General features: G+C 44.4%; 1 protein-coding gene across 1 annotated transcript in view; it reads left to right on the forward strand.

Annotated features, from left to right (window-relative positions):
* The window catches only part of tmc3 (transmembrane channel like 3), a gene marked incomplete at both ends in the record, with an annotated part of 152,212 nt that overhangs the window by 63,345 nt on the left and 76,344 nt on the right, over positions 1 to 12,523 (forward strand). The window contains 3 exons of the mRNA XM_079286597.1: positions 1,279 to 1,407; positions 3,862 to 3,929; positions 4,308 to 4,436. Coding sequence (XP_079142723.1) covers positions 1,279 to 1,407; positions 3,862 to 3,929; positions 4,308 to 4,436 — 326 coding nt within the window. The remainder of the gene's footprint in view (positions 1 to 1,278; positions 1,408 to 3,861; positions 3,930 to 4,307; positions 4,437 to 12,523) is intronic.

Raw genomic sequence — 12,523 nt, forward strand, 5'->3', positions numbered from 1 at the left:
AATTCATGCATTTTTGACAATTCCATGGCAATCCATCCATGCATTCTTTAAGCATTTCAGTCTGGACCAAAGTATCCGACATAAGAAAAATAAATACAGTTCATGAAGGCTTTCTCTGCCTTCTGTTGATGTACACATCATTAAGCAGTAGCACTCTATATGTCATTCTCTTTGTACAGTACCTACGAGATAACTGCCAAAAGACATTTCTGACATGCTCATCTTAATGCAATCTCTAAAAACAGATATCTATCTTTGAATGCGGAGTCAACGAAACAAGATTTCAGTATCGGAAGTGTTCTTGTTTTTTCTTCCGTTTGCAGTCCACATAGTATTGACCAATCACATTTGAGCAGGTTTTGGTTTAATGCTGGTAAACAACCCGTGTGGGGGGCCAAATGCAATCTGGGATGCCACCGGCCACGATTTTGCTTTTTATTAGATGGCTCATTGGCTTCTTGTTAAACAATCCGGTCGTAAATGTCGTGTCTAAACTCCAACTCCAGTCACTCGTTTCAAGTCTTTCAAGACTGTAAACAATGACCTGCGTTTTATTTGATTATTTATTAATTTATTTTACTTCTACTTTAATTGTTTTTATTATTCTTTTATTATTTGATACTCTTTGTTTTCTTCTTTTTTCTCTTCCCTCCTCTTGTTGTGCTCCTTTTATCTTACTTGTATTTTTGTTCATATGTATATATTTGTATATTTATGGAGATATTTGTGTATATATACAGTATTTGTGTATTTTTTGTTGATATATATTCATCCTATATTACCACTTACACACAGCCTCATTCAAGACCTCTCACTCACCATTAATTGGATCACACAAACGATGAACACACACGCATCCATCTCTATACATTTTGCCGGACCTCCGTTTTTCACTCTTATACCATCAGTCTATTGCATTTGTCTCCTCTGCTTTTGTTTTTGTCTTTGTCTTACTTTGTGTTGTCTTTAGTCGTTTATGTGTTCATGTACTTATTTTGTAACCCTAGAATTATAGCCGTTGTCCCCAGAGGCTAAATCGTCGTCAGACTGATTGCCGATTGGCTCCGATTGAGATGCATTATACTGACAAGAAGAATTCAAATGTATTCTCCTCCTGCAAGTCCTGACTGTGCAGACGTCCAACTGCTTAAACAAACAGCAAAAAACAATACTGAGCAGCTTTTGTCTGTTGAGTGGTGGAAAATGTATGGAACTGCACATGTTTGTATATTGACATAATGTACACACAGTGTGTGTGTGTGTGTGTTGTGTCTCCAGGAGATGCTGAAGCTGTCCATCATTGACATGATCTTCACGGTGGCCAGCATCCTGCTCATTGACTTCATCAGAGGTTTGGTGGTTCGCTACCTGAGTGACTGCTGCTGCTGGGATTTAGAGAGCAAGTTTGTAAGTTGTGCACAATTTGAGTTTTTGTGTTATAAAACTTTAAAATGATTTACTTTGACCAATTGCTGGCAACCAGTGAAGACTTCAGGAAGTTACTACTTGCAGCCAACAAATAGTCCAGCACATGAATCCAGAATTGTCATTTTTATACTTTTTAAACGGTGATTTGGACAGGATGTGCAGTTGTTCAGCCTGCTCTTTGGCGGTGATGGGGTCTACCAGAGGATGCAGTGGGTCCATGCTCAATGGAGGAAAGTAGAGGGATGTTGGGGAGAATAGAGACGGGGCTGGGATTTGACTGGCAGTTATTTGAAATGTGGCAGTGCTGATTAATGGGGGTTGACTGATGAGGAAAACTTTTGGTGACTTTGTTTATCAAGCCCATCAGCTCGGGCAGGAGAGAGACGTTTTCTCTTTTTGTCGTCTTTGTTATCAGCTAGGTTGGTGTCAGAATGTGCTTGGTTTGGGTGGAGGCTGACGATGTGGTAGTGACTGCAGGGTGAATGTAATGACAGCATTAGCCAGCGTTTCTATTTTATCAGTGAACACCAAAAGCACTGAGGCAGGTACATGGGGGAGTGAAGGGCGGAGGAATTAGGGGACCGATCCATGAGCTGTGTTGTCAGCATGTTTTCAGGCTGTAGTATTTTGTCTTTGTGGTGCAGAGGCTGCTGCTTATGCTCACCCTTGTCTGTCTGTCAGATGTCCTTGACTGGAGTTGGCTGAGTTTATGCCGTAAATGTTTCCCTATGGGAGTACATTCCTGCAATTATCTTTAGGTTTGGCAGCCAGATCCCAGCAGGTAAAAAAATACTAGTCCCCGCACATCTCTTCACTGGTTTAGCTTCAGTGAAGCTGGGGAGATTTATGGAGTCATTTAGAGTCAGCTGTCCATTGAAATCACTAACTCACCAGCGGGAGACACTGGCAGAGTGTCATGGAGTTCAGAGTCTTCTCCAGTGCAATTATCCTTGCTCAGAGGCACGTTGTCTAAGGTAGGTCTGTCAGAAGACCAGTAAGTTGCTGTTTGGGAACTAAAGGCAGTTGAATGAGTTTTAATCATTAAGGAACCTCCCAAAAATCTTTTAGACGAAAAAATATGATTACCGGTAAGTTGATTTTGGCAGAGAGCCACCGTATAAACAGTGTAATTAAAAAAGTAGTGATATCGAAATGAAAAGAGAGCAGAGAGCAAAAAGAGCTGTTGCACTATAGCAAAGCAGGAAGTAAACTTAGATTAGCTTTTGAACAGTTTATTCTGTTCAGCTCGTTCCAATATTTTGTCGAAGCCAAGCTACATAATGTGTTGTTTACTCTGAGTGAAATATGTAAACGTTAAGACGATTGAGTAGGTGCACGATTGTATGGTTTCAATTTCATCATCATTAACATAATCGATGCGCCTAAAACTACCAATTGACAAGGTTGCCTGTTCAAGTGCTGAAATCAGCAGACAAAAAGACAAGTGAAGCAGTTTCAGTAGTGGTACTAGACTAGAGGACACAAAACTATTAGAAATATGAATAATACAGTTGCAAACGATGTGTCATCAGAGCAGGAATAAAGAGGCGTTCCATAGCACGTGAAAGAGGTGGTCGAGAGAGATACAGTATAACATTGCCTACAGTAGGAGATGGTGCTCCACAAAGGATGATACTGGGCATCTACCTGCAGAAAGACCATGAGGCAGCTATAGACCCTTTTACAGCCGATATCATCAGAAATATGCGTGCATATGTTACATTTTTTTTAAATCCAAATTCATTCAGATTATAGCATTATGATTTCAGGTCAGTTTTTCTCCAGTGGAGAGAGATAGAATATATAAATGACATTACGAGTTCATGACTCAAACAACTGGAACACTTTGTTTTGTTACATAACTATCATACTTTACAAACATCAGCTGTGTAACAAACACAGGCCAACTTATTTGACGTACTTATTTTAACCCGAACCACAATCCTTTCCTAGGACTCTGGTACCTAACCCTGAACCTAAAGCTCAGTAAACCTTTGTTGGAAGTTTATTTTGACACACCATGCATGTAATGAGTGGAAACTGTCTCTAACACATGAAAAGCTGACACTAGAAGGGTACCTAGAGCATCATAGTTTAAAGCGTAGGGCCACTGACCAAGCGTTGGTATTTGACGAGTTGGGAGTGAGAACATGTTGAGATTTAAGGTGAGCACAGAGCGGATGAATGTGAAAACAGCTTTCTAGTGTCAAACTGTTACTTAACAGTGAGTAACACATTTTTGAGTGGAGGGAGACTATAAATACATTCCTTGGTGGCACAAATTATTGACATTAAACATGGTGACAGTGTAAACATATTAACAAAAGGAGAAAACAAAATAAACAGCCTGTTGACATTGAGTTAACATTGAATGAATCATTTAAGGACTCTATGGTTAAAACACATATTAATGATTTTTCTGTCTTTTTTCAGCCTGAATATGGAGAATTCAAAATAGCAGAGAATGTTTTGCATCTGATTTACAACCAAGGGATGATCTGGTAAGTCCAAAAATGTCTCTAAAATTATCAACAGAAAATTAAATATGGAGGATATCTTTCTCTCATATACCTTGGCCCTCACTGTGTGTGTAATAGAAGATGTAATTCAGAGTTAATAGTCTGGCCGGTGCTGACCAGTCTCCATGACCCTGTTTAAAAGAATGTGGCCCTCTATGATCTCTCCATTACACCTCTGTGTCTGGCTCCACTGTATTTCCTCAACTCATTTCAGAAATGTCGCCTTGCAGCAATAAACATAATGAAGCAAAACCATGAGCCACAGGATGTAATGTGTGTTATATGAGGTGTGACCCCAGTGGTTGTGTGTGTGTGTGTGTGTGTGTGTGTGTTACTGACTTTTCTCTGTCTCTCCTCCAGGATGGGAGCGTTTTTCTCTCCCTGTCTTCCTGCCTTCAACGTGTTGAAGCTGATTGGTCTTATGTATCTGAGGAGCTGGGCCGTCCTCACCTGTAATGTTCCCCATCAGCAGGTGTTCCGAGCCTCAAGGTTTGACATACACGTATACACACACACACATGTTTGTACATGTATGTGGGTGCTGTTAATATGCTGTATATAACTGGGTGTGTCATTTATCTTTGCTGATATCAAGAATAACATTTTGAATTATAAAATGTGTTGATGTCACCACACTGACATCCAATTATTACTAACATCAAACTGCATCTGCAATGATAAGCTTTGCAGTTGAATAAGGCACACATACCGAACATAGTATTATGCTGCGTTCACACCGGTCGCGTTGATTTTTTGACGCGCGTCGAGATTACATACAAAGTCTATGCACAGACGCGATGAGACTGGCGCACCGCGATTTTGCGATGGCGCGTTGGACGCGTTATTGCAGTGCGGTGGACGTGGTGGAAAATCGCCAACGCACGAGTTGAAATTTTTCAACTTCTGAGAAATAATCGCGTGACGCTGTGGCGCGATAGCCTATCAGCGTTGAGTTGCTCCCCCTGTCATCACTGGCTTCCTGCCGTTGTTGAATCAGGAAATAAATCCTGTAGCCGTCTGTGTTCACCCAGAGCTCTACGATACCTCATATCAACAGAGACCGGACCAAACTATGTGTATACATGTGTGTGTGTGTGTAAACCATACGGTACAAACAATGAATAGACGCTGCCGTATTTACGTCTACATGACGTTATTGAGTGCTGGTGGAGCTGCTACGATGTTAGCATAGCCTAGCACCGATCCATCAGAGCTCCATTGAGAAGACAAGTAGCCTACAAATCGGCATCATTACGTAGTTATTTCGGAGTCCCTTTTTGTCGGTTTATTGCCATTGAATCACAGCCAAATCAGTTTATTTTGTGTTCCTACAGCTGTAGTAAACAGCGACCGGTGGCTTGCTAGACACAGTGAATACAGCTCGATACAATCCACGGAGCTCCTCTGAACAATATTATGAACCAGACATGACGGCGTTTGGCATTCCGATGTTTGAGGGACTTCCACAACACGTACAAAGCAGCAATTGTCCTTATTCCTTTCATGGTTGACAGCGGAAAGAAATGGCGGCCAGGTGAACGGCTTCCAGGACGATAAACCACGGCCCCTCTCCGGCGCTACGAGATTTTGCGGCGTTTGGTGTGAACACGACCGGCGGCGCGTTGGACGCGATTTTGCAGTGCGTCAAAAAATCAACGCGACCGGTGTGAACGCAGCATTCGTCTCAACTAATGGGGCATCTAAACAGACAAAGATACATACTGCCAACAGAAACAGCTGATTATCTGAGAAACAACCATGTCAATCTAATTCCCACTTATTTACAGTATGCTATCAGTATGTACAGTAGCCTCTTAGCTAGGATAACATAATCATTGGTGATTGGACTGAAGTCAAGCAGTATAACAGTGATCCAACTGTTGGCCCTGTCAGCAGATTATTTAAAGTTTGGAGGTCCCTTTGGGCCCTCAGTTGACCCATGGCCTACAACAGCGGTTCCCAAACGTTTTAGGCCGCGCACCCCCTTCTACATCCCGACCGGGTTCGCGCACCCCCCCCCCCCTTAATAATAAAAAAAAAAAAGAAGCAACAGAGCCTTTTAAGCCTTCATAGCCGCATAAGAATCGGACCAATGAGAGAACAGTTTGCTCGCGCGTGGCATTTGTTTACAAGATTTAGTCCGCTGTTAAATGTTGCAGTGTGAACACAAACCGAACAAAGGAGCAACTGCAACAAAGCAAACGAACTGAAGGTGTGAAAACGCCCTGAAACACTGCAACAAAGTTTCAATAACTTTCAGTGACACAAGGCGTCACTTTTAAAGAGCAATACGGATGTGAGGACACACGCACAGGCTCAGAGGCAGATTATCACATTTAATTTACAATTAATGACCGACTAATGTAGCCAGGATGTCTTCGGACAAAGCATCGATGCGGCGCGACACAGTGTTGTTGGACACCGGGATCATGTCCAACTTGTTTGCTTCTTTCTCCCCAATCATACATTCCACCATCTCTCTGGCAGCTGGCAAGCTCACGTCTTCGGCGATTGTGTGCGGTAGCCCCTTTCTCGCTATTCTGTAACCAGATATGAAGCCCGTAGTGCGTCATTTATAGACCCAACACATGAATGAGACTCCAGTTGTTTTTGGCTGTTTTGTAACTCCTCCAATTTCGATATAAAATACGTAAGGGGCTTTTGACTTGCACTGGCTGCTTGGTGTTCAGGTGGCGACGTAAATAAGAGCTTCAGACTGTTAGCCAGAACCTCACTGCACACCACGCACTGTGGCTTTGGGCAATCTGCGTTGCCAATCCAAGTGAAGCCCAGACACAGATACTTTTCATCATATTTCCTCTTTTTTTTCCCAGTCTGATGCTCACTCTCGTTTCCTCTTTTTTCACCTTGACTCCGCGATGGGCCGATGTGCTCCCGATTTGTCTGTGCTATCCCTTCCTCCTTTTCGGTCTCCTCTGTCTCATCTTCCTCTGACTCTGGCTCGATTTCTTCTCCCCAACGCACCTCTCCGTTCCCCTCGCCTACCAAATTTCATACATCTAGGTGAAACGTACTGCGAGGGCTGCTTCGTTGAAATTTTGGAGGGAGCGCTATTGAGCCGATTTGCCACTCTGAACCAATAAAATCATATAACTTCCAAGAGGATTTTTTCTGCGTCTCATCACGTTCCACATACCTACCAAATTTCATACAGCTGGGTGAATCCTGATGTTGGGGCTACTCAAGAGGGGGCGCTAGCGAGCCAATATTTGTGCTGGACACCCCAATCAGACTGCAATTTTCGCAAATTCTGGCTTGCGTGCCAAATTTCACAAAATTCCCAATATCCCAAGCACCTCCTTTTTGCCATGAAATTGGTAAAATAATAATAATAATAAACATTAGAAATTCAATAGGTCCTCCGCTCCGACTACGTCGGTGCTCTGGCCCTAATAAACATTAGAAATACAATAGGTCCTCCGCTCCGACTACGTCGGTGCTCGGGCCCTAATAAACATTAGAAATACAATAGGTCCTCCGCTCCGACTACGTCGGTGCTCGGGCCCTAATAAACATTAGAAATACAATAGGTCCTCCGCTCCGACTACGTCGGTGCTCGGGCCCTAATAAACATTAGAAATACAATAGGTCCTCCGCTCCGACTACGTCGGTGCTCGGGCCCTAATAATAAACATTAGAAATACGATAGGTCCTCAGCTCCGACTACGTCGGTGCTCGGGCCCTAATAATAATAATAATAATAAACATTAGAAATACAATAGGTCCTCTGCTCCGACTACGTCGGTGCTCGGGCCCTAATAAACATTAGAAATTCAATAGGTCCTCCGCTCCGACTACGTCGGTGCTCGGGCCCTAATAAACATTAGAAATTCAATAGGTCCTCCGCTCCGACTACGTCGGTGCTCGGGCCCTAATAATAATAATAATAAACATTAGAAATACAATAGGTCCTCCGCTCCGACTACGTCGGTGCTCGGGCCCTAATCATAATAAACATTAGAAATACAATAGGTCCTCCGCTCCGACTACGTCGGTGCTCGGGCCCTAATAAACATTAGAAATACAATAGGTCCTCAGCTCCGACTACGTCGGTGATCGGGCCCTAATAATAATAATAATAATAAACATTAGAAATACAATAGGTCCTCTGCTCCGACTACGTCGGTGCTCGGGCCCTAATAAACATTAGAAATTCAATAGGTCCTCCGCTCCGACTACGTCGGTGCTCGGGCCCTAATAAACATTAGAAATTCAATAGGTCCTCCGCTCCGACTACGTCGGTGCTCGGGCCCTAATAATAAACATTAGAAATACAATAGGTCCTCCGCTCCGACTACGTCGGTGCTCGGGCCCTAATAAACATTAGAAATTCAATAGGTCCTCCGCTCCGACTACGTCGGTGCTCGGGCCCTAATAAACAGAAATACAATAGGTCCTCCGCTCCCACTACGTCGGTGCTCGGGCCCTAATAAACAGAAATACAATAGGTCCTCCGCTCCCACTACGTCGGTGCTCGGGCCCTAATAATAAACATTAGAAATACAATAGGTCCTCCGCTCCGACTACGTCGGTGCTCGGGCCCTAATAATAATAATAATAATAAACATTAGAAATACAATAGGTCCTCTGCTCCGACTACGTCGGTGCTCGGGCCCTAATAAACATTAGAAATTCAATAGGTCCTCCACTCCGACTACGTCGGTGCTCGGCCCCTAATAAACATTAGAAATTCAATAGGTCCTCCGCTCCGACTACGTCGGTGCTCGGGCCCTCATAATAATAATAATAAACATTAGAAATACAATAGATCCTCCGCTCCGACTACGTCGGTGCTCGGGCCCTAATAATAATAAACATTAGAAATACAATAGGTCCTCCGCTCCGACTACGTCGGTGCTCGGGCCCTAATAATAAACATTAGAAATACAATAGGTCCTCCGCTCCGACTACGTCGGTGCTCGGGCCCTAATAATAAACATTAGAAATACAATAGGTCCTCCGCTCCGACTACGTCGGTGCTCGGGCCCTAATAAACATTAGAAATACAATAGGTCCTCCGCTCCGACTACGTCGGTGCTCGGGCCCTAATAATAAACATTAGAAATACAATAGGTCCTCCGCTCCGACTATGTCGGTGCTCGGGCCCTAATAATAAACATTAGAAATACAATAGGTCCTCCGCTCCGACTACGTCGGTGCTCGGGCCCTAATAAACATTAGAAATACAATAGGTCCTCCGCTCCGACTACGTCGGTGCTCGGGCCCAAATAAACATTAGAAATTCAATAGGTCCTCCGCTCCGACTACGTCGGTGCTCGGGCCCTAATAAACATTAGAAATTCAATAGGTCCTCCGCTCCGACTACGTCGGTGCTCGGGCCCGAATAATAAACATTAGAAATACAATAGGTCCTCCGCTCCGACTACGTCGGTGCTCGGGCCCTAATAATAAACATTAGAAATACAATAGGTCCTCCGCTCCGACTACGTCGGTGCTCGGGCCCTAATAATAAACATTAGAAATACAATAGGTCCTCCGCTCCGACTATGTCGGTGCTCGGGCCCTAATAATAAACATTAGAAATACAATAGGTCCTCCGCTCCGACTACGTCGGTGCTCGGGCCCTAATAAACATTAGAAATACAATAGGTCCTCCGCTCCGACTACGTCGGTGCTCGGGCCCTAATAAACATTAGAAATTCAATAGGTCCTCCGCTCCGACTACGTCGGTGCTCGGGCCCTAATAAACATTAGAAATACAATAGGTCCTCCGCTCCGACTACGTCGGTGCTCGGGCCCTAATAAACAGAAATACAATAGGTCCTCCGCTCCCACTACGTCGGTGCTCGGGCCCTAATAAACAGAAATACAATAGGTCCTCCGCTCCCACTACGTCGGTGCTCGGGCCCTAATAATAAACATTAGAAATACAATAGGTCCTCCGCTCCGACTACGTCGGTGCTCGGGCCCTAATAATAATAATAATAATAAACATTAGAAATACAATAGGTCCTCTGCTCCGACTACGTCGGTGCTCGGGCCCTAATAAACATTAGAAATTCAATAGGTCCTCCACTCCGACTACGTCGGTGCTCGGGCCCTAATAATAATAATAATAATAAACATTAGAAATACAATAGGTCCTCTGCTCCGACTACGTCGGTGCTCGGGCCCTAATAAACATTAGAAATTCAATAGGTCCTCCGCTCCGACTACGTCGGTGCTCGGGCCCTCATAATAATAATAATAAACATTAGAAATACAATAGATCCTCCGCTCCGACTACGTCGGTGCTCGGGCCCTAATAATAATAAGCATTAGAAATACAATAGATCCTCCGCTCCGACTACGTCGGTGCTCGGGCCCTAATAAACATTAGAAATACAATAGGTCCTCCGCTCCGACTACGTCGGTGCTCGGGCCCTAATAATAAACATTAGAAATACAATAGGTCCTCAGCTCCGACTACGTCGGTGCTCGGGCCCTAATAATAATAATAATAATAAACATTAGAAATACAATAGGTCCTCCGCTCCGACTACGTCGGTGCTCGGGCCCTAATAAACATTAGAAATTCAATAGGTCCTCCGCTCCGACTACGTCGGTGCTCGGGCCCTAATAAACATTAGAAATTCAATAGGTCCTCCGCTCCGACTACGTCGGTGCTCGGGCCCTAATAATAATAATAATAAACATTAGAAATACAATAGGTCCTCCGCTCCGACTACATCGGTGCTCGGGCCCTAATCATAATAAACATTAGAAATACAATAGGTCCTCTGCTCCGACTACGTCGGTGCTCGGGCCCTAATAATAATAAACATTAGAAATACAATAGGTCCTCCGCTCCGACTATGTCGGTGCTCGGGCCCTAATAAACATTAGAAATACAATAGGTCCTCCGCTCCGACTACGTCGGTGCTCGGGCCCGAATAATAAACATTAGAAATACAATAGGTCCTCCGCTCCGACTACGTCGGTGCTCGGGCCCTAATAATAAACATTAGAAATACAATAGGTCCTCCGCTCCGACTACGTCGGTGCTCGGGCCCTAATAATAATAAACATTAGAAATACAATAGGTCCTCCGCTCCGACTATGTCGGTGCTCGGGCCCTAATAAACATTAGAAATACAATAGGTCCTCCGCTCCGACTACGTCGGTGCTCGGGCCCGAATAATAAACATTAGAAATACAATAGGTCCTCCGCTCCGACTACGTCGGTGCTCGGGCCCTAATAATAAACATTAGAAATACAATAGGTCCTCCGCTCCGACTACGTCGGTGCTCGGGCCCTAATAATAAACATTAGAAATACAATAGGTCCTCCTCTCCGACTACGTCGGTGCTCGGGCCCTAATAATAAACATTAGAAATACAATAGGTCCTCCGCTCCGACTACGTCGGTGCTCGGGCCCTAATAAACATTAGAAATACAATAGGTCCTCCGCTCCGACTATGTCGGTGCTCGGGCCCTAATAAACATTAGAAATACAATAGGTCCTCCGCTCCGACTACGTCGGTGCTCGGGCCCGAATAATAAACATTAGAAATACAATAGGTCCTCCGCTCCGACTACGTCGGTGCTCGGGCCCTAATAATAAACATTAGAAATACAATAGGTCCTCCGCTCCGACTACGTCGGTGCTCGGGCCCTAATAATAAACATTAGAAATACAATAGGTCCTCCTCTCCGACTACGTCGGTGCTCGGGCCCTAATAATAAACATTAGAAATACAATAGGTCCTCCGCTCCGACTACGTCGGTGCTCGGGCCCTAATAAACATTAGAAATTCAATAGGTCCTCCGCTCCGACTATGTCGGTGCTCGGGCCCTAATAAACATTAGAAATTCAATAGGTCCTCCGCTCCGACTATGTCGGTGCTCGGGCCCTAATAAACATTAGAAATACAATAGGTCCTCCGCTCCGACTACGTCGGTGCTCGGGCCCGAATAATAAACATTAGAAATACAATAGGTCCTCCACTCCGACTACGTCGGTGCTCGGGCCCTAATAATAAACATTAGAAATACAATAGGTCCTCCGCTCCGACTACGTCGGTGCTCGGGCCCTAATAATAATAAACATTAGAAATACAATAGGTCCTCCGCTCCGACTATGTCGGTGCTCGGGCCCTAATAAACATTAGAAATACAATAGGTCCTCCGCTCCGACTACGTCGGTGCTCGGGCCCGAATAATAAACATTAGAAATACAATAGGTCCTCCGCTCCGACTACGTCGGTGCTCGGGCCCTAATAATAAACATTAGAAATACAATAGGTCCTCCGCTCCGACTACGTCGGTGCTCGGGCCCTAATAATAAACATTAGAAATACAATAGGTCCTCCTCTCCGACTACGTCGGTGCTCGGGCCATAATAATAAACATTAGAAATACAATAGGTCCTCCTCTCCGACTACGTCGGTGCTCGGGCCCTAATAATAAACATTAGAAATACAATAGGTCCTCCGCTCCGACTACGTCGGTGCTCGGGCCCTAATAAACATTAGAAATACAATAGGTCCTCCGCTCCGACTATGTCGGTGCTCGGGCCCTAATAAACATTAGAAATTCAATAGGTCCTCCGCTC

Source organism: Melanostigma gelatinosum (assembly GCF_949748355.1).
Source record: "Melanostigma gelatinosum genome assembly, chromosome: 2".
NCBI classification, from domain to species: domain Eukaryota; kingdom Metazoa; phylum Chordata; class Actinopteri; order Perciformes; family Zoarcidae; genus Melanostigma; species Melanostigma gelatinosum.